General features: G+C 41.1%; 1 protein-coding gene across 1 annotated transcript; it reads right to left on the bottom strand.

The window, feature by feature from the left end:
• Positions 1-11986: 11986 nt before the first annotated feature.
• Positions 11987-23756, bottom strand: TM2D3 (TM2 domain containing 3). Its single transcript, XM_082855636.1, has 6 exons — positions 23658-23756; positions 23172-23264; positions 21512-21669; positions 16158-16332; positions 14601-14676; positions 11987-12693 (listed from the first exon to the last, which is right to left on the bottom strand). Exons 1-6 carry the CDS (start codon positions 23746-23748, stop codon positions 12528-12530), a joined length of 759 nt encoding a protein of 252 aa, XP_082711762.1. The 5' UTR covers positions 23749-23756; the 3' UTR covers positions 11987-12527.
• Positions 23757-25269: the final 1513 nt, after the last annotated feature.

Here is a 25269-nt window from a genome sequence, read left to right as displayed (position 1 = left end):
TGAACCTGAAGACAGAAAAATTGAAATTATCTGATTTCAACAGAGAGAGAATAGATTTTGAAAATGAATAGAATCTCAGAAACATGTGGGACAATAACAAAATAATCTAACATTCATGTCATCAGAGACCCAGCGGGAGAGAAGAATGAGTGTAATGCTGAAAAAGTATTTAAAGAAATAATGACTGAAATCTTACCAAATTTGAAGAAGCAAACCCTAAACAGGATAAACCCAAAGAAATCCATGCCTGGATACATCATAATTAAATTTCTGAAAACTAGAGACAAAGAAAAAATCTTGAAAGCCACCAGAAAAAAATGATGTGTTACCTGATGTGAACAGTAAAACTATTCCTATGACAGTATGTTTCTCATTAAAAATCATGAATGCGAGAAGGAAGCATTTTTCAAGTGTGAGAGAAAAAAGCTGTCACCCAGAATTCCATATTCAGCAAAACTGTGTTTCAGAAATGAAGGTGAAATTCTCAGATGAAGGAAACCTAAGAAATTTGTTGTCAGCAGACCTGCTCTAGTGAAAAAAAAAATGCTAAAGGAAGTTCTTCAGACAGAAAGGAAATGACAACGGAAGGAAACCTGGAACATGAGGAATGAGAAAGAGCAGAAAGGGCGTGTCAGTTTTCTGTGGCTGTAAATGTGGATAGTTTAAAACAACATACGTGGATCAGGAGTCTGGGGTGGCTTAGCTGCACACTCTGTTTCAGGCTCTCACCAGGCTGCAATCAAGTGCCAGTGGGGCTGTGCTCCTTTCTGGATCTTGGGGCCTTCTTCCAAACTCACATGGTTGTTGGAAGAATTCAATTCCTTGCAGTTATAGGACTGAGGCCCTCAGCTCCTACAGGCTGCCCACTGCTCCCTGCCACATGGCCCTCTACAGGTAGTTCGTATCACAGCAGCTTGTCCTACCAGGGGTCCTGGGATTAGGTTACATCCACCTGCAACGAGGCAATGAGCCAACACTCCACTGTCAGGGAGGAGTCAAAAAAGCCCTGCAGGAAGCTTTGCATGCACCCCGAGCTGGACCTGCACACCACACCCAGAAAGAAAAAGGATTTAAACAGGAAAAAGATCAAACAGGTCTTGCAACACAATACCAGAAATGCCCAGGGTACAAATTTACTTGCCACACCAAGAACTGGGGCAACCACAACCTGAATGAGAAAAGGTAATCAAAAGGCACCAACACTGAGATTACTTGGAGGTTGGAATTAACCTGACAAGGATTTAAAGCAGCCATGATAAAAATGCTTCAATGAGCAATTATGTACACTCTTAAATAAAGAATAGGAAGATTCCAACAAATAAATAGAAGATATAAAAAAAGAACAAAAGGGAAACTATATAACTAAAAAATATAATTGAAATTAAAAACTCACTGGACAGGCTCAACAGTAAACTGGAGATGGTAGAGGAAAGAATCAGTGAACGCAAAGACCAATCAATAGAAATTTCCAATCTGAACAACAGAGAGAAAATAGACTTAAAAAAAAAAAAAGGAGAAGAACAGTGCCTCAGGAACCTGTGGGACAATACCCAAAACATCTAACATTTGTATCACTGGAGTCTCAGAGAAAGAGGAGAAAGAGTATGAATCTGAAAAAATATTTGAGGAAAAATGGCTGAAAATAATTTTTTTTAATTCAACTAAGCCAAAAGTAGGCAGGAAAATATGAAAAAGAGGACAAGGAACAGATGGAACAAATGCAAACAACTAACAAACTGGTAGACTTAAATCCAATTCTATCACTAGTGATATTAAATGTAAATGGTCTAAAATCCCCAATTAAAAGGCAGAGATTGGGCTTTCCTGGTGGTGCAGTGGTTGAGAGTCCGCCTGCCGATGCAGGGGACATGGGTTCGTGCCCCAGTCTGGGAAGATCCCATGTGCCACGGAGCAGCTGGGCCTGTGAACCATGGCCGCTGAGCCTGCGTGTCCAGAGCCTGTACTCCACAATGGGAGAGGCCACAGCAGTGAGAGGCCCGCGTACCGCAAAAAAAAAAAAAAAAAAAAAAGGCAGAGATTGTCAGATTAGATGAAAAATCAAAACCCAACATATGCATCTAGAAGGAATTCAATTAAATATAAAGACATGGATATGTTATAAAAGTAAAAGGATGGAAGAAGATATACTAAGCAAACACTAATAATAAATAGTATAACATTAGTATAATAGTGGTTATATTCATATCAGAAAAGTAGACTTCAGAACAAAGAATATTACCAGGGATAAAGAGGAACATTTCATGATAATAAAGGAGTCAATTCATCAAGAAAACATCACACATTCCTCAAAAATTAGACATAGAACATATGATCCAACAATCTCACTTCTGGGCATATATCCAAAATAATTCAAACAGGGATTCAAACAGATGTCTGTATACTAGTGTTCACAGCAGCATTATTTACAACAGCCAAAAGGCATAAACAACCCAAATTTCCATCAACAGATGAATGGACAAGCAATGGACAGCCTTAAAAAAGAATGAATTCTGACACATGCTACAACATGGATGAACTTTGAAGACATAATGGTAAGTCACAAAAGGACAAATACTGTATGCTCCCTATTACATAAGGATAGAATGGTGTTTGGCAGGGAAGGGGGAGAATAAGGAGTTGTTTAATGGGCACAGAATTTCATTTTGGGAAGATGCAAAAGTTCTGGATTGTGGTGAGAGTTGCACAACAATGTATATGTACTTAATGCCACTGAACTGTACACTTAAAATGGTAAATTTTGTATTATGCATATTTTATGACACCTATAAAGTTATCACAATCCTAAATGCATATATGTAACAGCTAAGTATTAGAATACATAAGCAAAAATTGAGAGAATTGAAATGAGAAATACAAACCTATCATTATAGTTGGAGACTACAACACTCTTCTGTCACTTCTGACAGAACAAGTGGATAGAATATTTGTAAATATATAAAAATGCTGAAAAATACTACCAACCAACTTGATCTGACATTTATAAAACACATTACCTGGAACAGTACACACTTTTTTCAAGTACACATGATATTCAGCATGAAAGACCATATTTTGAGCCATAAAGCAAACTAACAAGTTTTTTAAAATTAAAATACAAATTTTATTCTCTGACCACAATGAAATTCAACTAGAAACTAATTACAAAAATATATCTTGAAAATTCCCGAATATTTGGAAGCTAAACAGTACATTTAAAAATGATCCTTGGGTCAAAGAGGAAGTTGAAAGAAGAATTATAAAATATTTTTAATTGTACACAATGGAATTCATGAGATGTACACAAGTTTAGAGGGAAATTTATAGCATTAAATACTTGTATTAGAAAAAGACAAGTGTCTCAAATCAATGACCCAAGCTTCCACCTTAAGAACCTGGGGGGTGAAAAGGTGGTAGGGAGGAGTATGGCTTGTATTCTGAGCATTTTTTATATTTAGAGGTTAAAAATCACAGCCTGGTTATTACTGGGGCCATTTTTCCCTTTCTGAGCATGACCTCACACTTGGTGCCCCATGTGTTTTGCTGTGAAATGAGTTCTTTGAGCAGAAGCAATCTTGTGTGAAGCAGTAAACAAGGCTAGGGAGACAAATCCACATCCAGAGTATGTGTCTATTCCATGAGGATGAATTAATATCCCTTCCATGAGAGAAGAGGTCCAATGGAATCAATAGCCTTGTACTTACACATTTAAACATAAGAATGGAAGCTCTGCAACAGGAAGAACTTGCTCCCTGCTCTATCTCCAGTGCCCAGAATGGTGCATGTCATATACTAACACCGCAGCATCTATTTGCTGAACAAAGGAATACGCTTATGTGCTCTATAGCACAAAAAATTTGCAGGGGCTTTTCTTCTATTTCCTGGGTCATGTTTTCTTCAAGATGGGCTCTTCCTCTTTTTTTGAAGCCTATGTTCCTTCCTCTATTTCTTCTGTATTCTCCCATTCCCCCTGCAATAGTATACACAGTTGCTGTGCCAATTGTTGAGCTTTATTGAGATAATTTACATACCATAAAGTTCACCAGCCTAAAATATACCTTTTTCACTTAGCATCAAGTTTTTGAGGTTTATCCATGTTTTAGCATGTATCAGTACTTCATTCCTTTCTACGACCGAATACTGTTATATTGTATTGATAGACCACATTTTGTTAACACATCAGTTGATGGATATCTGGCTTGTTTCCACTTTTGACTATTATGGATATTGCTGCTATAAACAAGTTTTTGTGTGTACATATATTTTCATTTTTCTTGGGCATATATCTAGAATTGCTGAGTCAAAAACAGTAATTCTATGTTTAAAAATTTTTAAGAACTGCCAGACTGTTTTCCAAAGTGGCTGCATCATTTTCCATTCCCACCAGCAGTGTATGAGGGTTCCGAGTTTTCCATATCCTAATTCTTGTTATTGTCTCTCTTTCCTGTTACAGTCATTCTGGTGGGTGTGAAGCACTGTCATTTCTTTTTATTGTGTTCTCTTATGTGGGCAACTTCATGATATCGGGTGAGCAAATTACCCTATTTATTTTTTCTCTCTGAGCAGTTTGAAAGCTGTTATTTTGCATCCTACTGAATGTTTGGGAGCGTGATAGCCAGAGGCGAGGCAGGGAAGAGCTCAACTATTTTTGCTAGAATATCTGGTCTCCGGCCTCTTCACTAAGGTTTTCAAAGTGACCTCAGCAATGTTTCCTGTCCCCTGGGTAGGAGGTGATGTCATGATCCCTGGGGGCCATCCTGGGCTCTGGATCCGTTCTCTGGCTCAGCGTGAAACCCCCACTTCCATCGGAGAGTCAGTCCTCTCATCAGTTTCTCCTCAACAGCCCTTTTCACACACCCTACCCCCTGAAGTAACTGGAAAAGATAAGGATATCCCTCTTCTCCCAACCAGTCACTCTTGTGAGTCAGAGTTCCTGGATTTTGCTGACTCACCAAGGCCATTTGCAGGAGTAGCCTGGCACACCTGAGCAATACTTTTTTTTTCTTGTCATTTTTGTATGTTTTTTATTTGGTTGCCTTTTTCCTTGTTTGCTGCTGGGCTTATTCATTTGTTTGCTTGTTTTCTGTGGCAAGGAGGCTCCAGTTTAACTACTGTGTTCATGTCACTGAGTGTTTGAAAAGGGAGATGTTGCGACCCAGCTGCTCTCTCCACTCTACCAGAAACTCTTAGCAATACGTTTAGGTCTTTAGCTTACTCCAGGAGATTCCCCATTATTCATTCATCAAACAGTCACTGTGCACCTACTGTGTGCCCACCTACTGTGGGCTCTCGCAGTTGGGGTACAGCAGAGAACCAGAGTCCTGCTCTCCTGGAGCCTCTTAGTAAATTACGCCCAAGTGTCTCAATCAAGGCTTCATTTCACATAAAAGCATGTTTATAGAAGTTAATTTCAATACTTTAAATCCAAGAATTTATACCAAATTGCAAACCCTCTAACATCCTTGTGACACTTCACACTCTGTAGCCTGGACAGAGGGGAAGCTTTAGAGCGTGAGTGAAGGAATCCGCCTGCATTTTAAAGCTCTCCTGATGTATTTGAAAAGTAGAGATTGTTTTCCACTCATTGCTTACGGGATGAATTAGAATCACTTGCAAATTCCTTACTTGATGATGTGCCAAAAATAAATAATATCAATTCTAGCACAAAGTATTTAAAAAGGATAGGGAAACAAAGTTGTGTGGCACAGAGAAGACAATTTTACATTTTTAAATCCTGAAGCACAAAACCTTTTAAAAATCTCTTTTTATAAGCACCATAAACCAGTTGCTGCCCAGCAATTTGCAGGAATCGGATTCACGTGGTGCTATGGCCAATATTTAGTTAGAGCCAATTTCTGTATATTACCACCCTGCAGCCACCTCAACTGCCAGGGCCCAGAATCCCACTCAGGTGCTTCAGTACCTGCAAGACTCTCATGGCATTAACTCACTCAGCAAATATGAGGGCCACTGTGTGCACAACACTGTGCTGGGGACGACGGGGGAGAAATAAATAACAGCACCTGCCCACCAGGAGTTACTGGGGCAAGTGGAAGAAGAAGGCTAACAAAGCAAGGCAGCCATTCATAAGACAAAGTAATGACACACAGCATGCTGCAGTGATAATTCTCAATTTCCAGAGAACCGTCAACAGAGCTTGGTGACTAATACGGTTCCCAGCCTGTGACGAGCTTCCCCATCTCACAGCCTCTGATCTGAGCTCCCAGCATACGGGAACAGAGCCTAAAGGTCAGACCCAAACAAGACAGTTTGCAGCCAGCAGAGGCTCATGGAACTGGCTAGAGATTACATCCACCTCTCTGGTGCCCTTTGAACATGTAGCTCTGTTACACTTCCTTTTAGGGACGCATGTATGAGTTCCTCACTCATAAATTTGGGAATCTCTTCATCTTCCTGCTAACTCTCTGAGGCCATCAGCTCCATCAAATCCTTGACAGGAAGAATCCCTGATTTGCTTACATCCTTTAGGTTCCAAAGACTATCCCCATATAAAAACTTTCTTAGGATTTAGGAACAAGTTCATCCATCTCCTCTTGTGGATTCAGAATCATTTCAGCTTTCGCCTTTCAAATGCTGGAGCTTCGTTTTTTAACTCAGCCCACAAAGCATACAGATGGTCAATGGTCAAGATACATACCTCTCCCATGAACACCAGGAACAGCCAGCAATTCCCATCACTCCCCCGCTCCTCCTTGTGTGGGAGCACAGCAGTGGAGATCCTCTTCTACGTGGAGCCGAGTACTGAGGGGATTCTGGGGAAATCTTTATTATAATTAGCAAAGGGGCTGCTTCCTGGCAGGAACAGGTCCTCCTCTAAAGAAATACCAGCTCAAGCCAAGAGTCTCATGTACCCATGTCGGGTAAGAAAGTGTGCTGTCTTTAGAAAAGAAAGTCCCGTGCAAACTGGGCTGCCCACCTGGAAGTGCAGCCCTGCTCTGTGCCCAGGGTCAAGTTCCGGGGTGGGGGGGCGGCGGGGGCGGACGACAAGTCAAGATTGGCTGTTTCTGGGAATATGATGGGAAAGCAACGGTAATGGGGATGCCCCACCTAGTGGCCAGAGCTGGAACTGCTATTCAACCAGACCAACACACCTGCACAGACAAGATTCTTTTTTCTTTTTTTTTGCGGTACACGGGCCTCTCACTGTTGTGGCCTCTCCCGTTGCGGAGCACAGCTTCCAGACGCACAGGCTCAGCAGCCACGGCTCACGGGCCCAGCCGCTCCGCGGCATCTCCCTGGACCGGGGCACGAACCCGTGTCCCCTGCATCAGCAGGCGGACTCTCAACCACTGCGCCACCAGGGAAGCCCCAGACAAGATTCTTGATTCCTAAAGGGCAAGTTATTGCACCAAATAATTCAGTTCCCTTTTCAGGTAAACTGTAATTTATTCTGGTGAAGAAACATGTTTTTGTCACCTGAGATTTATGGAGATATTCTCAAAAAATATTTTATAGCTAAAGATCTGATAGTCTGGTTAAGTCTGCTGGCTACTGACACAGATGTTTAAAAAGTAACACTCAGATATCCAATTTAAATGGAGAAATGCTAAAAATTTGTAAATGTTTCTAGGGAAATTGTTATTAAAACTCAAAAAGACCTACAAATCCAAAACAATAAAATGAAAATAACATACATACCAATAATAACCTTAAACGTAAAGGGACTAAATGTTCCAACCAAAAGAAATACACTGAATGGATACAGAAACAAGACCTGTATATATGCTGTCTATAAGAGACCCACTTCAGACCTAGAGACACATACAACTGAAAGTGAGGGGATGGAAAAAGGTATTCCATGCAAATGGAAATCACAAGAATGCTGGAGTAGCAATACTCATATCAGACAAAATAGACTTTAAAATACTGTTACAAGAGACAAGGAAGGACACTACATAATGATCAAGGGATCAATCCAAAAAGAAGATGTAACAATTGTAAGTACATATACAACCAACACAGGAGTACCTCAATAAAGCAAATGCTAACAGCCATGAAGGGAGAAACTGACAGTAACATAGTAATAGTGGGGGACTTTAACACCCCACTTTCATCAATGGACAGAAAATCAATAAGGAAACACAGGCCTTAAATGACACATTAGACCAGATGGACGTAACTGATATTTATAGAGCACTCCACCAAAAACCAAGAGAATACACATTCTTTTCAACTGCACACGGAACATTCTCCAGGACAGATCACATACTGAGTCACAAAGCAAGTCTCGGTAAATTCAAGAAAATTGAATATCAACCATCTTTTCTGACCACAATGCTACAAGGCTAGAACTCAAGCACAAGAAAAAGCTTGCAAAAAACACAAACACATGGAGGCTAAACAATATGCTACTAAACAACCAGTGGATCACTGAAGAAATCAAAGAGGAAATCAAAAAACACCTAGAGGCACACAAAAACGAAACCACAATAATCCAAAACCTATGAGACACAGCAAAAGCAGTTCTAACAGGGAAGTTTATAGTGTTACAAGCTTATCTCAGGAAACAAGAAAAACTCAAGTAAATAACCTAACCTTACACCCAAAGCAACTGGAGAAAGAAAAACAAAACCCAAACTTAGTAAAAGAAATCATAAAGATCAGAGCAGAAATAAATGAAATACAAATTTAAAAAAAGAAAAGATCAACAAAACTAAAACCTGCTTCTTTGAAAAGAGAAACAAAATTGATGAACCTTTAGCTAGACTCATCAAGAAAAAAGGGAGAGGGCCCATATTAATAAAATCAAAAACAAAAAAGGAGAAAAGTTACAACTGACACCACAGAAATACAAACGATCATGAGAGACTACTACAAACAACTATATGTCAATAAAATGGACAACCTAGAAGAAATGAGCAAATTCTTAGAAAGGTACAACCTCCCAAGACTGAACCAGGAAGAAATAGAAAATATGAATGGCCCAATCACAAGTACTGAAATTGAATCTGTGATTTAAAAACTCCCAACAAACAGAAGTCCAGGACTAGATGGCTTCACAGGTGAATTATATCAAACATTTAGAGAAGAGTTAACACCTATCTTTCTGAAACTATTCCAAAAAATTGCAGAGGAAGGAACACAACCAAACACATTATATGAGGCCAACATCACCCTGATACCAAAACCAAAGATACTACACACACAAAAAAAATTACAGGCCGGTATCACTGATGAACATAGATGTAAAAATCCTTAACAAAATACTAGCAAAAAGAATTCAACAACATATTAAAAAGCATGATACAACATGATCAAGTGGGATTCATCCCTCAGATGCAAGGATTTTTCAATACCCACAAATCAGTCAACGTGATACACCCTATTAACAAACTGAAGAATAAAAAACATGATCTCAATAGATGCAAAAAAGCTTTTGACAAAATTCAACATCCATTTATTATGATAACTCTCCAGAAAGTGGGTATAGAGGGAACATACCTCAACATAATAAAGGCCATATATGACAAACACACAGCTAACATCATTCTCAATGGCGAAAAACTGAAAGCATTCCCTCTAAGATCAGGAACAAGACAAGGATGTCCACTCTCACTACTTTTATTCAACACAGTTTTGGAAGTTCTCACCACAGTAATCAGAGAAGAAGAAGAAATAAAAGGAATCCAAATCAGAAAAGAAGGAAAACTGTCACTGTTTGCAAATGACATGATCTATATACAGAAAATTCTAAAGATGCTACCAGAAAACTACTATAGCTCATCAATAAGTTTGGTAAAGATACAAAATCAATACACAGAAATCTGTTGCATTTCCATACACTAACAATGAAATATCAGAAAGAAAAATTCAGCAAACAATCCCACTTATCATCACATCAAAAAGAATAAAATACCTAGGAATAAACCTACCTAAGGAGGCAAAAGACCCATACTCTGAAAACTGTAAGATGCTGATGAAATAAATGGAAGACCACACAAACAGATGAAAAGATATACCATGTTCTTGGATTAGAAGAATCAATACTGTCGAAATGACTATACTACCCAAGGCAATCTATACATTCAATGAAATCCCTATCAAATCACCAATGGCATTTTTCACAGAACTAGAACAAGTAGCCAAAACAATCTTAAGAAAGAAGAATGGAGCTGGAGGAATCACGCTCCCTGACTTGCTACAAAGCTACAGTCATTAAAACAGTATGGTAATGAACACAAAAACAGACACATAGATCAGTGGAACAGGATAGAGAGCCCAGAAATAAACCCCTGCACTTATGGTCAGTTAATCTACAACAAAGGAGGCAAAAATATACAATGGAAAAAAAAGACAGTCTCTTCAATAAGTGGTCCTGGGAAAACTGGAGAGCTACATGTAAAAGAATGAAATCAGAACATTCTCCAACACCATATACAAAAAATAAACTCAAAATGGATTAAAGACCTAAATGAACTATAAAACTCCTAGAGGAAAACATAGGCAGAACACTCTTTGACATAAATTGTAGCAATATTTTTTTGGAATTACTCCTAAAGTAATGGAAGCAAAAGCAAAAATAAACAAAAGGGACCTAATTAAACTTAAAAACTTTTGCACAGCAAAGGAAACCATAAACAAAATCAAAAGGCAACCTATGGACTGGGAGAAAATATTTGTAAAGGATGCAACCAACAAGGTATATATTTTCCACAATATACAAACAGCTTATACAGTTCAATGTCAAAAAATCAAACAACCCAATCAAAAAAAATGGGCAGAAGTCCTAAATAGTCATTTCTCCAAAGAAGACATACAGATGGCCAACAGGCACATAAAAAGATTCTCAACATCACTAATTATTAGAGAAATGCAAATGAAAACTACAATGACGTATCACCTCACACCGGTCAGAATGGATATCATCAAAAAGTCTACAAATAATAAATGCTGGAGAGGGTGTGGAGAAAAGAGAACCCTCTTGCACTGTTGGTGGGGATATAAATTGGTGCAGCCACTATGGAGAACAGTATGGAGCATCCTTAAAAAACTAAAAAGAGTTACCATATGATCCAGCAATCTCACTCCTGGGCATATAACCAGAAAAGATGAAAACCCTGATTCGGAAAGATACATGTACCCCAATGTCCACAGCAGCACTATATACAATAGCCAAGTTCATAGCAGCACTACTTACAATAGCTAAGTGTCCATTGACGGAGGAAGGGATAAAGAAGATGTGGTACATATATACAGTGGGATATTACTCAGCCATAAAAAAGAATGAAATAATGCCATTTGCAGCCACATGGACTGACCTAGAGATTATCATTCTAAGTGAAGTCAGAGAAAGACAAAAATCATACGATATCACTTATATGTGGAATCTTAAAAAAAACATACAAACGAACTTATTTACAAAACAGAAATAGACTCACAGACATAGAAAACAAACTTATGGTTACCAAAGCAGAAAGGTGGGGAGAGATAAATTGGGAATTTGGAATTAACATATACACACTACTATATATAAAATAGATAACTAACAAGGACCTACTGTACAGCACAGCGAACTATATTCAATATCTTGTAACCTACAATGGAAAAGAATCTGAAAAAATACACACACATATATGTGTATACATATACACATATAAACATAACTGAATCAGTCTGAAATACTGTAAATCAACTATACTTGAATAAAAAAAAGTTAATTAAAAAAATTTTGGATTAATAAATGTTTTTATTTCCAAGAAAGGGTCTACAACAGATCTTACAAAGACTCAAAACCATTTATCACACCAACACATTTTTTAACACTTCCAGTGTGTTAATGAGCCAGCCAATTATATCTATTAGAATGGAGTAATGCCCTGAAAAATAAATATTATACTTCTTAATAATAAAAGTTGCTAGGATTATTCAAGATTATGTTTTAATATAAAAAACATAACAGGAAGAAGTCTGCAAAATTTTTAAAGTAACTTGTAGTTTTATTAATTCTCCAGTACTCTTGCAACATTTTATATTACTAACAAAATTCCAATCACAGGAACCAGACACAAAATTTCTGCAGTTTACTTCAAACAGTCATATATGAAGACCAGACTCCATAGACATTACACTGCAAAGCTCAGAGACGACTGAAAATTTAGGTAATCTTATTTAGCTAAAGAATAAAAACATTTCCCACTTTCTGCAATTATAGTTGAAAAGCTCTTTACGGCAGATGACACTCAGGCTGGAGATACATGTGGCACAGTTTGAGGTAAGCAATATAAAACTCAAGTCTACGAATTGAACAGATTTTCAGTCGCTGCACAGGTTGTTCTTCTAGTTTAAGTATGTTTAAATTTTTTCACGGAAAAAAAAATAGACTTCAGGCAAATAAAAACAAATTCCAGATAAACACAGTTCAGTGTTTTTTATTTTACCTTCATCAAGGCAGGCAAAGTACAGATGCTGTACATTAAAAACATACACATACACCATTCACAGCACATGGACTCCTACAGGGAAGAGGCTGTTTTCTAAGCACTGCTCCCCTCTGAAGCGCGCAACTGCAGCTAAATGTACAAAGAGCCATCTGCTGGTCCCACGTAGCCGACTCCAATGAGCAGGACGTCGAGCAGCGTCCATATTCCCAGGCCCCCAAAGCTGAAGAGCTTGCCGAGGCCTTCCCGCCACTGGCCCAGGTAGAAGCGGTCCGCTCCAAACCCACCAAGGGTGATGCTGCAACAGCAAACAGGCCTGGAGTCCATCAACGGCCCCCCGACTGCGCCTGCATTACTGCGCCTCAGTAACCGCTAACTCACATGTGGGAAAGGGCCTCAAATCACCAGATCCCTTAATCAGGACACAGTGACTATCTCACAAACGTACAACACTAAACAATCATGGGCAACAAGACCGTTTAATTGTCAAAAGTAAACACTTTTTAGCTGTAATGAAATCTAATGGTTCTCTTTTCAAGAAAATCGAGCTTGTTGCTTTTTTAACCTTGAAATGGCACATCCAGGAGAGCAAAGTGCGGCTAGTCCTACAGACAGTGCAGGAACATGGTGGTCGAAGGTGGCATCGCCAGGCAGCCAACACCGCATGGCCGCCCAGATCAAGTCGTGAACATTGTCAGTCACCCATCTTTAAAAATTTCATGTTCAGAATAAATGACTTTTAAGGTTCCTTCAAATTCTAAAATCTAACAATATTCGGACAACTTCTCATTGTATTTCTTTTAAAGCTTTTATTATGAAAAATTCCAAACATATAAAAGTAAAAAGAAGAGAACAGCACCCATGACCCAGCTCCAATAGTTATCAACATGTGTCCATCCCTGGTTCATCTACACCCTTCCAATCCCCCACCCCGAGTACCAAGAAGCAAACACCAGGCATTATCACATTCACCGTGAATATTCTCAAAAAAACCATGCTGAGCCCAGAGAAGGAAATTATTCTTATTTTTAAAAAATCAGCTATTAAATGTGCCACGGTAATTTAAGATGTCAACAATGTGGGGGAAGCTGGGTGAAGGGTGTACAGGAAATCTCTAGCTTTGCAACTTTTTTTTAAATCTAAAATTATTCCAAAATAAAAAGTTTATTGAAAAGCAGAAAGTCAGCTGTTAGTCTGAATGTGAACCACTGCTGACAAAGACGCTGGGTGTCACCAAATCTGTCGTTGCATCTAATTTTCTATCGTGGACCCGTCTTTCACTTTCCAGCTGTGCTTTCCTGCCAGCAGGATCCTCCTCTTCCCCAGCCCAAACCCTGATGCAGTGGTTCCCGACAAGGGGCCACCTGGCCACCCCTGGAGGCATTTTTGATTCTCACAGCTTCAGTGGGGGTTGGGGAGACTGCTAACACGCAGTAAATGGAGTCCAGAGATGCTGCTGAACATCCTGCTCTGCAGAGGACGCCCCACAGCAGAGTTCCTGGCCCAAATGTCAACAATGACAAGGCTGAGAAGCCCTGCCCGCGTCTCACCACAGGCCACCTCAGACTCTTACCCTAAACCTCCAACAGCAGATGCCTACCTTCCTAATCACAGAATCATTTAACCAGCACCCCACCTGCCCTTCCCTCCGGTGGGAAGAACTGGTACAATTTTCTTTTCAAACTGTTGAAAAGTTTAACTAATACAAGCAAATTTTTATGTAAAAATTGTAAGTCTATAAGTATGTTTGAATGGTGGAATTATAAGTGATTTTCAATGTTTCTCTTTGTCATTTTCATTTTTTTCCAGTTTTCAGTACTGAGCATGTATTATTTTTTGTAATAAAGAAGAAAATTACTGAAAATTAAAGATATACATCATAAACCTACCGACTTTAATTAGTATATGGCATTTTACTAATTCAGGGTACACTCAGGATGGGAAGCACTGACTGGTTCTAATGATCTCTAGTAATGACTACAGTCACCTCTAGAATGTGCAGGTCATCTCGGGAGGAAAACCAGCAACGGGCCATTAAATTCCACGAGGGTACTGGTCTGACCACCTAAATAACCTCCCACAGTGCTGTCCCTATGGTCTACTGAACACACGGCGGGATCTGAGTGGATGGAGGAGGAGCTTGGAAGAGCCCACCAACCCCAACGAAATCCAAATGGCAACCGACTTACTAGAAACAGAGCTTACCTCAGAGCCAGAGCAGTAGACCACTTATAACCGCCAGTCCAGTTGCAGTACAGCATTTTCGGAAAAGTACGGTTACCTTAAAAAAGGGAAAACACTCCACATAAAAACACGGGTATAAAAATACACTCACACAGAGACTGAATTATAACTAGGGGCCTTGTGATTTACAATGTAAAAAGCCAACTTTCTTTACAAAAGTAAATGTTCACTACAATGAATGGTAAAAAGAAAGCCCTGACTGTCTATGAGCACAGACTCGACATTTAAATCAGTTTTGTAAGGATCACAGCTTGAAGAAGGTAAAACACCCCACCTGCTGTGAAAACGTGGGTAACGTGGGGCTGAGACAGACAAACCAGGCACCGGGAAGGGAGCGGGCCCACAGACCGCCCGGGAGTCCTGGGACACTGGGCTGTCCCAGCCAGAAAAAGTGAGACTGAATCCACCTTACACCATGTACCAAACCAACCCCAGGGGACTAGAGACCTAAACGTGAAAGGCCACATTTACAACTTTTAAAAGAACGTACAGGAAATTATGAATCTGGAGTAGGGAAAGATTTCTTACAACAAAAAAGGGCTAACTCTGAAAGACTAAACACTTCAACTAACTAAAAATTTAAAGTTCTGTTCAAAAGATACCAAAAGAAAGGGGTTGTGGGGGGAGTTAAAATCTGGGAGAGGATGTTAGGGACACCAAAAAATTACTACCCAAAATATAAAAGAATTCCTAGAAGTCTGTAAGAAAAAAAAACAAAACGTAGGGATAACAAGTATTGGAGAGGATGTGGATCATCACGAACAGTTGTGTAACCACTGGTGGGAATGTAAACGGATACAACCGTCCTGGAAAATAACACATGCAAGAGTGTATGCCAGACAAACATGTGCAACCAGGAGACACGGACATGTGCAACCAGGAGACATGGACAAAAGCTTTAACAGCAGCGCAATTTGTAAGGAAAAAAACTGTAAATAATCCAAATACAGTGGAGAAAGGATAAACTATGACACAATCTTACAAGTTATTATATAGAAGTAAAAAAAATTGTAATAAGAGAAGACAAATGGAAGAATCTTAGAGCCATGATGTTGAAAGATGGTCTCAGAAGACCATAAACAGTCTATATTATACAATTCTAAAACATGCACTACTGAATAATTTACCACACTATATTCTAGTACATTCATGTGATAGAACTACAAAAAATTTAAAGAAAAGGAAGTGAGATGATAAGAAAATCCAAAAGGGTGGTTACCTCTGAAGAAGAGGCAGGGTAACTGCGTGCAGGAAACACACTCTGGTAGTTTCAATGGCATCACGCTGCTTTAGTTGTTAATTTGGGTGAAACTCAATTATACACTATGCTTTATACCTTACACATTTTTTGTTTTATCAAATATTACATTTTAAAATAGAACTGGCATAACTAAAAATAGTGCTAATAAATATTTCTGACGAAACAATTAAAATTTAATTCTTAAGTTTCTGGTTACAGTTCCATAAATAAGCGTAGAAAAAATATCTTGCTCACAGATTTCCTTAACGCCGACCTACCCAGGCAGTGGACGTGGTCCCGCACGGTGCAGTTGGCCGTGTAGCGCTGCCGCGGGCAGGACACCGCCATGCAGCTGGTGGAGCTGGAGCACTCGTAGTCGGTTTCTGGAAGCTGCCAGCAGAACCTGCAAGTCATGTTGAGGACAAAGCTCTTTCGGGATTTGAAGTCTTGATCCTACGTACCAAAGGACACAGAACTATTCAATCATAATACAGTAGTTTGTTAATAGGTCAATAAAACTACAGTCATATGGCACCAAGTGTCTAAAATACTTTATGACCTAGGAGGAAGTGGCAGAAAAACAGGCATCAAACCAATATGTACACAATACAAATGTGTATGCTATGATCCTATGATCATGAATATACAACCAAAAATATATACCTAACAAAAAATATCTAGATAAATGCACATCAAAGTAACAAAGATTATTTCAGAATAAGATTATTTCATCACTGTTACTTTGGCTAAATTTTTAATAATGCACATGTGTACTTTTATAACACAGAAAAAAGGAAAATGTACTTTATAAAGCCTCGGAGTCACAGAGAGTTCAAAGGGCAGATGAGTCCCTCTGCTCAAGGTCACGGAGCTGCAAGACAGTGCAGAACGCAGGAGCCCTGTTCCTGGAGGAACAGCCTGGCCACCGGGTCTCAACTCTTCCCTAGGAGCCATCCTGCGAGTGGCCCAGAGCCCCAGGGCTGTCACTGCTGTGACACACCCACGAGCACCCAGCAGGACCGACCCATAGGCAGCCCCAGAAAACCACTCCCAACTTAGAAAGAACTGCATAGAGAGGCTGATGAGCAAGTGTTCACTGTGGGCCCTGAACTTTCAGACCAGAGATTTTTTTCATTTCAATTTTAAATGTCCTTATTTTGTTTTCTGCCTATAAGAGCAGTCCATCTTCTTATATGTTGCACATTTGGAAATTACAGAAAAAACCTGTAACCTCTCCAGAGACAAGCACTTTTAACCTTCTTTCATTTTTCCTTCCTATAGTACAGATTTACATACGTGGAATTACACTGAAAACATTTTGTATCCACTTGACATTATATTGTCATAAATATTTTTCAAAATCATATTTAAATGGTAACACAATCACCTCTGGAAGTATTATATTGATTAACTTTTTTGATTAATGCAAAACTCCTATTATGGACAGTATTTGAAACTGAGTAAGGCACTGCATGAGTTAAGCAATATTGTTTTAAATGTCTGCATATTTCTAGTGATGCATCCATAACACGTTTCTTATCAATTGTTTTTTAAAACTAGGTAATAAGTTTACGTGGTACAAACTCCTGGAGACAACAGGAGAGTGAGGAGAAGGCTGGTGCAGCCCAGCCCTCAGCAGCACTGCCCTCCCCAGCACCAAGCACTGCTCACCCACTCTGGCCTTCCAGGGAGTCTGTTCTATGCATGGGCACGTTTACATCACATACGTTTCTTTTTTTTTTTTTTAATTTAATGTTCCCACTGATATTTACTTTTCACTTAATTCTATAGATATCGATAAATATCCCTAGAGCTGCCTAGTTCTTCTCAATGGCTGCAATGTATTTATTTCACTACACAGTGGACCATAAATTAAACTGTTCTCTTTTGTACATTCGGCTTGTTTCCAATCTTGCCTGTGTGAACAAAGCAGCTAAGAATATCCTTAGGCATATTTATTTGCATACACGTGCAATATGTAATATCTGTAAGATAAATTCCTAAATATGAAATTGCTGGGTCAAAGCTTATGTGCATCTATAAGTTTCAAAGATAAGACAAAGTGCTCACAAGAGGCTGACTAACCTACCCGCCTGCTAACAAGATACAGGAGTGTTTGTCCCTTACACCCTTAAGAACTCAGTGTTAAACTTTTTGATTGTTTTGCCAATCTGATAGTTTAAAAAATGCATTGGGCTTCCCTGGTGGCACAGTGGTTGGGGGTCCGCCTGCTGATGCAGGGGACGCGGGTTCGTGCCCCGGTCCAGGAGGATCCCACATGCCGCAGAGCGGCTGGGCCCATGGGCCATGGCCGCTGGGCCTGCGTGTCCGGAGCCTGTCCTCCGCAGCGGGGGAGGCAGCAGCGGTGAGAGGCCCGCGTACCGCAAAACAAAACAAAACAAAACGCATTGATTTGTACTTAATCATGAGAAAAATTAAACTTTTTTCATGCATTGAAAGTTCAATTGTATTTCCTTTCCTATGAACCCTCTGTTCATGTCCTAAAACCATTTCTCTATAGGACTGTCATCTTTTTCTTATTGGCTTTTTGGAAGTCTTTATATATTATGGATATTAGTGTATTATTTGTCACGTGTGTTAGAAATACTTTTTCCTCGTTTGTCATTTATCGTTGGCCTTTATGCTTTTTTTTTAGGTCATGCAGAAATCTCTAATTTTTAGTAGTCAAATCTATCAATTCCTTCTTTTATGGCTTCTAAATTTTATTTCATACTTAGAAAAATATTCCCTACTTTGAGATTATAACAAAACTATCTCATGCTTTCTCTGGTACTTTGTGGTTTCACTTTTTCACATTAAATCTTTGATCTGGAATTTACTTTGGATAAAACAGGATTCCACTTTTTTCCATATAGCTACACAGGCACCCCAGCATTTACTGAATCCATTTTCACACCACAAAAAAGTATAGAATCCCAAAAAAGCTCATCTGTAGTAAAAAGATTTGTTACCTTTCCCTTTGTGAAACAGCTGTCATTAGTAAGGATACAGAACCTATCTGAAGGAATTAAACTTGCTTCAAATACACTAGCAGACTGAGCTCTTCTCCAAGGAACAGAAAGCAGCGTTTCTATCAAGCACATTTCCAGCTGAGGTAACTGGCTTGATAGTTCCCATCATAGCTGGAGCAGGAGTTAGCTGATATGAAAGGGGTTGGAGGATTTTTGCATTAATTTCTATTTATATACTTAACAGGACCATTATAAAACAATTTCTTTGACTAGTGTAATCCAGGTAAGGTTCCCTTGCTCTGAGTCCCTATGCAGTATGCATTAGAAGGACAAGAAGAGTTTCTTTCTTTCCATTAATATGAAGTTCAAAATAAGGTGCAGGAGAGAGGGAGAGAGCTGAGTGCAGCACAGCGAAAGGATGAGCATTTGCATGTGCACCTGCATATGCAGATGGTCACAGCTTATTTCTTCCTGAAATGCTAACTTATTTAGCGAGACAGGATCCTACAGGTGGTCATTAAACAAACAAGGGAAGAATGCATGGCCTGCCCCAGATCACCTGGCCGCAGCAGTCCTGGGGCCCGTGGCTCCTGACAGCCAATTATTTGACTGCTCTTCATTTTTAAGAAGAAACAGACCACCAGACACTCCTGAGGCTGCCTTCAAATGCCACACTTGCAGGCTGGGCATCTGCTACTTTACAGGATTCGCGATGACTGGCTAGTCAGGAAGCAGGTGAGGTGAAAGCACCTCGGGAGGAGAAGGGAAGGAACCCATCCAGGGCACATCTCAGCCAAGGGGTGAGGATGCACCAGGGACCAGCACCCAGGAATTCAGAAACTTCCCTAAGCTTTGTAATTTCTCCTATTCTCTGCTATTTTCCGCTAAATGAAACTACTTGTTTTTGGAACACCTAAAGAAGGAAGAAATTGAGAACTATGTTTCATTCAGGAACCAGCTGTGAGAGATGAATGTCAGACACTGAGGCAAACAAAGGAGGCTAATTCTGGAAAAGCTCTCCTCAGCCATCAGTTTTCTCATTTTTCACAAGGTACCTACTATCTGCCAGACCAATGAAGTACGCAATTTCAAAAGCCTTCAAACAGGTTTCGCCATTAGGTAAGTAGGGAGAAAATTCTATGTAAGATACAGCAACAGAGACTAACTGATAATCCAAGGGCAGTCATGAAGATTACCCAGCAACTAGTTCAATTTTCCAGCACACTTTAAAGGGTAACTCTGATATAAGAAAATGACAAATACTGACAGTTACAAACACTATGTCCAGACACTGAGAACACATAAAATCTCATTTCCCCTTTGGAGTGAAGCCTCCCTCATGCCCTCACCTGATACTAGACCTCAGGAGAAATAGAGAAAGAGCCTGGGGGGTGGAAGGAACTTTCTAATCTAGCCCTCTGCAGACCAAGTTCCAAAGAACCGACGGGGAAAGGTATCTTGTTCAAGTAAGTTAGAATCGCTGGGTCAAAGGGAATCTGCAAAAGAGAATATGGTGGGCTTCCCTTGGTGGCGCAGTGGTTAAGAATCCGCCTGCCAATGCAGGGGACAGGGGTTCAAGCCCTGGTATGGGAAGATCCCACATGCCGTGGAGCAACTAAACCCGTGCGCCACAACTACTGAGCCTGCACTCTAGAGCCCACGAGCCACAACTACTGAAGCCCATGTACCACAACTACCAAAGCCTGAGCACCTAGAGCCCATGCTCCGCAACAAGAGAAGCCACCGCAAGGAGAAGCCTGCACACCGCAACGAAGAGTAACCTCCGATCGCAACTAGAGAAAGTCTGTGCGCAGCAACGAAGACCCAACGCAGCCAAAGATAAATAAATTAATAAATTAATTAAAAGAAAAATCTTACTTCCTACTGCTTCCCTTAAAAAAAAGAAAAAAGACAGAGATAGAGAATATGGTATGGAATCTATGTTTTCCTCCTCAACCATCTCCCACAAAGAGGGCACCATGGAAACACTTTAGGAAAGCTGTTCTGGGCCCATCTCCTGATTTAACAAGAGACAGATGACTAAATCACAGAGCTAGTCATGGCAGGTCCAAGAGTAAAACACTGCCTCATTATTCATTTCTACTCTCTATCTCACCCACATGCTGGGACTACAATGAAGTTTGCAGTAACTTCCCTGGTCCAACGGTTCAAAAATGCAGATACACGAGTCTCCCTGCCCTTGTCACATTCAACAGGTGTGGGGCTGCCGCCAGGAGACTGTGGCTCTGAAGCAGGTATCCCAAGAGCATGCTAAGGAACACCAACTGTGGAAGCCTTTGTAGGCTCCTTCCTGGCTGTCAACATATCAGAGATGGGCTGCAGGAGTGACCACTGTAACAGGGTCATTTCTAATGGGCAACAGTTGGTGCGTTTGAGCTTTTACTTCCTACTTTTTGTAAGAAGTCTGACAATTGCTTCAATTTATCCTCATGTCAAAAAATTGCTATCTGAACCCTTGCAACCAAACCTTACTTGGAGATGGAAGTTTCCATCTTCTGATAAAGGTGACTTTATTCCTCAAATCTTACTTTTAAAATGCAGAGCACTTTCTGAATTTCCTCCATAGTCAAGTCTAAACTCTACTTATAACTCGAGCTTTACGATCAGTTTATTAAGAATAAGTAAGCTGCAGTACTTACAACACAGGTAACAGAAGGTTTGACTGTGCAGTCAAAAGTGACAGGCTTCCCATAGACACAGGAGAAATTGGTCTTGCACTCTATACAGTCTGCGGGAAGTCTGCTACACAAACCATTGCTCGGACACTTCATCATATAAGGTGGGATATCGGTGCTTTCTGTGAGAGGTGAGAGAGAAGCTTATTCTCTTGGAATACTGATTACAATAACAGAGGAAAGCAATTTTCTAAGCTTAAGGAACACAATCATGAACATAACATATATACAGTACTAGGAATAAATTAGGACCTCAAAAAGTCTATCATGTTACAAGATGAAAAAAACGAAGGCTTACAGATGATAAAGTTCGTTCAAGATCACAGAGGGAGGGCAAAACTGGAACCAGAGCCCAAACCTCTCAGTTTCCAATCCAATGTTCTTTTCACTTGAATTCACGAATTTGTAAGTGAAGCCCCTAACCCTCTAAGTGAATCAATCGGTACAACAAGGTACCAACCCTAGAAAAACGTCCTGTCATTATTCCACTTTGGTACTTCAACAAGCCACCATCTGCAAGTAACATTTACAATTTTACAGTACCAAAGTTCAAAATAGTTCTTTATATTAGTAACTTATTCAGTGGGTTGCAGTAAGTTTCTCCAGCCAGCCTAGCTGGGAGTATAATATATTACTATCACTTAAGAGAGGATCAAAATTGCAACCAGTATTCTCAGGAAGAGAAGCTTTCAAAAACGTCCAAGAGAGTAAAAAATTCTTGTGCTTTCTCTATAAAATAATCTGTTTTAAACTCAAGTATGCTGCTGTCTTCTAGTAGTCTTTTATAGAATCAGTAAAATATGTCTGCCAGTTTCAATTTACTGAAGTAATGGAACTCTAAAGGGATGAAACTACAGAGACCAAAGTTCCATTTAGCAAAACACACTAATACTCATTTAAATCTGGTCCTAAAGTCACTATTAAGTGGGCAATTCTACAAAATACCTACAAAAGGGTATACTTACAAAAGGGTATAACTCCTATTATACCCTTTTGTAATAGGAACAAAAGAAAAGAAAATTTTCTTTTCTTTTGTTCCTATTACTACCGTGGCTGGAGGATGGGCACTTAGAATCACAAAGCCAAGAATTTACAGGGCCAGGACAACCCCACGACCTTAAAAAGATGAGAAAACGGAAACCCAAAAAGGTGAATATTTTGCTCCAGCTCCCAGCAGCACCACCAGAGATAGATGCCAGGTCTGTACCAGTCCTTCTGCAATCCCTCCATTTCACACAGCCCTGGGGGAGCCTTTAATAATATCCAACATCAGGAACAGGGTTCCAAAAGCACAAGAAATTTTCTGAAGGGAAAGAAGCGTTGGTTGAAGGTTATCTTGATGGATGAAGCGGAAAAAAGAAAAAACTTGAAATAAAGAAATGGAAATGAGGAGCCTGGGACTGGAAAAAGATGAGACAGGAATGTCAAAAGTATTGAAATACCAAGACTGTCTACAGAAAAGGTATCCATCTGCCTTCAGTTCACATATCTAAAATGCAATCAATAAAATGTTCAAAACATGAAAACTGATGTCATATTCTACAAGAAATTTTATCCAAAAAGAAACGAAAGAGACCACTAGATACAAATATACACGTTTACTAGAAGAGAAAACGTCTAGTACCTGCTGCCCTGGGCACTACTGTGAACGTACGTGTGGGGCCCGGATCCTTGTCGGACTGAGCCAGCGGCTGCGAAGGCTCTACACTGAAGGATCCTATGATTAGAGAAACGAAGACCTCAGGCTATGTGTGTATCGCGCCAGGCCCACAGCTGCTCGGGCAAACATCTCGGCCTGACCGCCGGGAAACTGAACATGAAACCCAATGGGGTCGACACCAATTTAGGTCTGCGGGCAACTGGAGACGACGCGCGGTGCCGAGACCCAGCTCCGCGTCCGAGGCCGAGCCCCCAGGCCCACAGTTCGAGGCTCGCGGCTCCGGCTCCCTGAGCCGAGGGGCGGCGGCAGGACGAGCCGGACTCGGCTGTAGCAACCCGCGCCCTCCGCCCGCACTCAGCCTCCGCCCAAGGGCCCAGGCCGACGGTCCCCGCGGTCCTGGGTTCCCCAGCCCTCAGCCCGGCCCGGCGCAGACCCCTGCCCCCAACTCACCGCCGCCCGAGAGGATGTAGAACTGCGAAAGGAATAGCAGCACTCGACACAGGCAACGTAGGTTCCACAACAGGACCCCAGCACGCGCCATCTTGCCAGAGGAAACACTTCCGGGCCGCGGGGCACGCCGGGCCGAGAGGAGTTGGGGGGGCCAGGGGTCCACGGCGCAGGCGCGGCCCCTCCTCCCGAGTTCCCCGCGCCCCGCCTCCTAGGGCTGCCAGCGCCTGTGACAAGGCGTTCACCTCTCCCCCGGCGGATGGAGACACGGAAAGGTCACCTGGACCCCGAAAGTCACACCTGAGGGATCGAGAGCAGAGGCGGGGAAATGTGGGAAGTTGGCCGCTGTATACCTGTGGCCGGATCTGTACGTTTAGAGACAAAAACTGCTGCTGTGCTCTTGGTACCGTGCGGAGGTTTGACGACGTTACGTTTTTGTCAGACTAAAAAGCCTCTTGTTTACAGATGAGGAAACTGGCCCAGACTGCTCGGTAAGGACCCCAGGTGTGCCAGGTGGCCCCCAAGGACCCACTCCCCGCGACCATCTCTCCAGGCCCGCCCTGCTCGGATGTCTAACCAGTCCTCAGAGACGCTCCTCGAAGGCGGGGAGAAGCCGGACTGAAGTGCGGCCGCGGGTATCAGGCCCCCAGACCCCCCCTGGAGGAGGCCCGCCCCGGGAAGGAGCTGCTCCCAGGCCGCGGCTCCCTGCGGCCGGCACAGCGATCCGCACCTGTTCCCACCGCAGCAACATTCGTGCTGGGCTGAGCACGGGCTTCCCTCTCTCCGCCCACCCAACACAAGGTTGTCTGGGGTGGGGATGGGGAGTCTTCTGACGCCCCCTGCCTCACTAGCACGTTTGGTGAATTCAAGGAATGTATCGAATAGTGCTTGGCCTCAATTAAAGTTAGCTTAAACAGGTACATCACACAATCTGCACCTTCCATCACACAGGCCTGACCCTTGAACAACTTTGGGGTGAGGGGCGCAGTGTAACTTAGAGCGGGTCCTCCTCATTCGGTTCTTCCCTATCGGTGACTCCACCTCCTTAGATTCCACCAACTGCGGGTAGGACTGTGTATACTCTAGTATTTGCTATTGAAAAAAACCCACGGGTAAGTGGACCCGTGCAGTTCAGTCCTGTTGTTCACGGTCAGCCCTGCTGGTTTGTCTTCCAACTCTTCAGGAAGCTAAATGATAAGCGTGTACAGAAAAGAGAAAAGGTCTTAAATTTATTTTGAATTCCACAGCACATAACCAAATAAACACAAAAAATACTGCTTGATTGGTAGCTAAATTCACTACTGACATAAAGCCATTTTAATTGTTTTGAGCAGTAAGGTATTCCTCTCAGTTAAAATCAGAAATCCACTTGAGTCTGTAAATCAGTGGAATGTCATCCCATCAGAAGAGTAATTTAACTCTAGGGGAGCAAATTATTATGGTATAAACCTATAGGTGAAACCCTGGAAGCACTACATAACACATTTTATTTGAGAGTTTATTTTTTCTAAAGATAAATAAGGTTCAATTGTCATTTAGAAGCATTAAAATGGCAACTCTTATCCTATAGTGGAAACTACAGAAGATTGCACAACACTGAATTTCTTTGAGTTCA

The sequence above is a fragment of the Leucopleurus acutus genome, assembly GCF_964270905.1.
Source record: "Leucopleurus acutus genome assembly, chromosome: 1".
NCBI lineage: Eukaryota > Metazoa > Chordata > Mammalia > Artiodactyla > Delphinidae > Leucopleurus > Leucopleurus acutus.
The sequence above is the reverse complement of the archived record's forward strand: the minus strand, read 5'-3'. Positions and strand labels throughout refer to the sequence as shown.

Coding starts and splice junctions, on each gene's coding strand:
- TM2D3 (XM_082855636.1), bottom strand. CDS start 23,748: ATGGCGCGTGCTGGGGTCCTGTTGTGGAACCTACGTTGCCTGTGTCGA. Junction 23,265..23,657: donor CTACATCCTCTCGGGCGGCG/GTGAGTTGGGGG, acceptor CTCTAATCATAG/GATCCTTCAGTGTAGAGCCT. Junction 14,677..16,157: donor GGACCACGTCCACTGCCTGG/GTAGGTCGGCGT, acceptor CCCTTTTTTAAG/GTAACCGTACTTTTCCGAAA.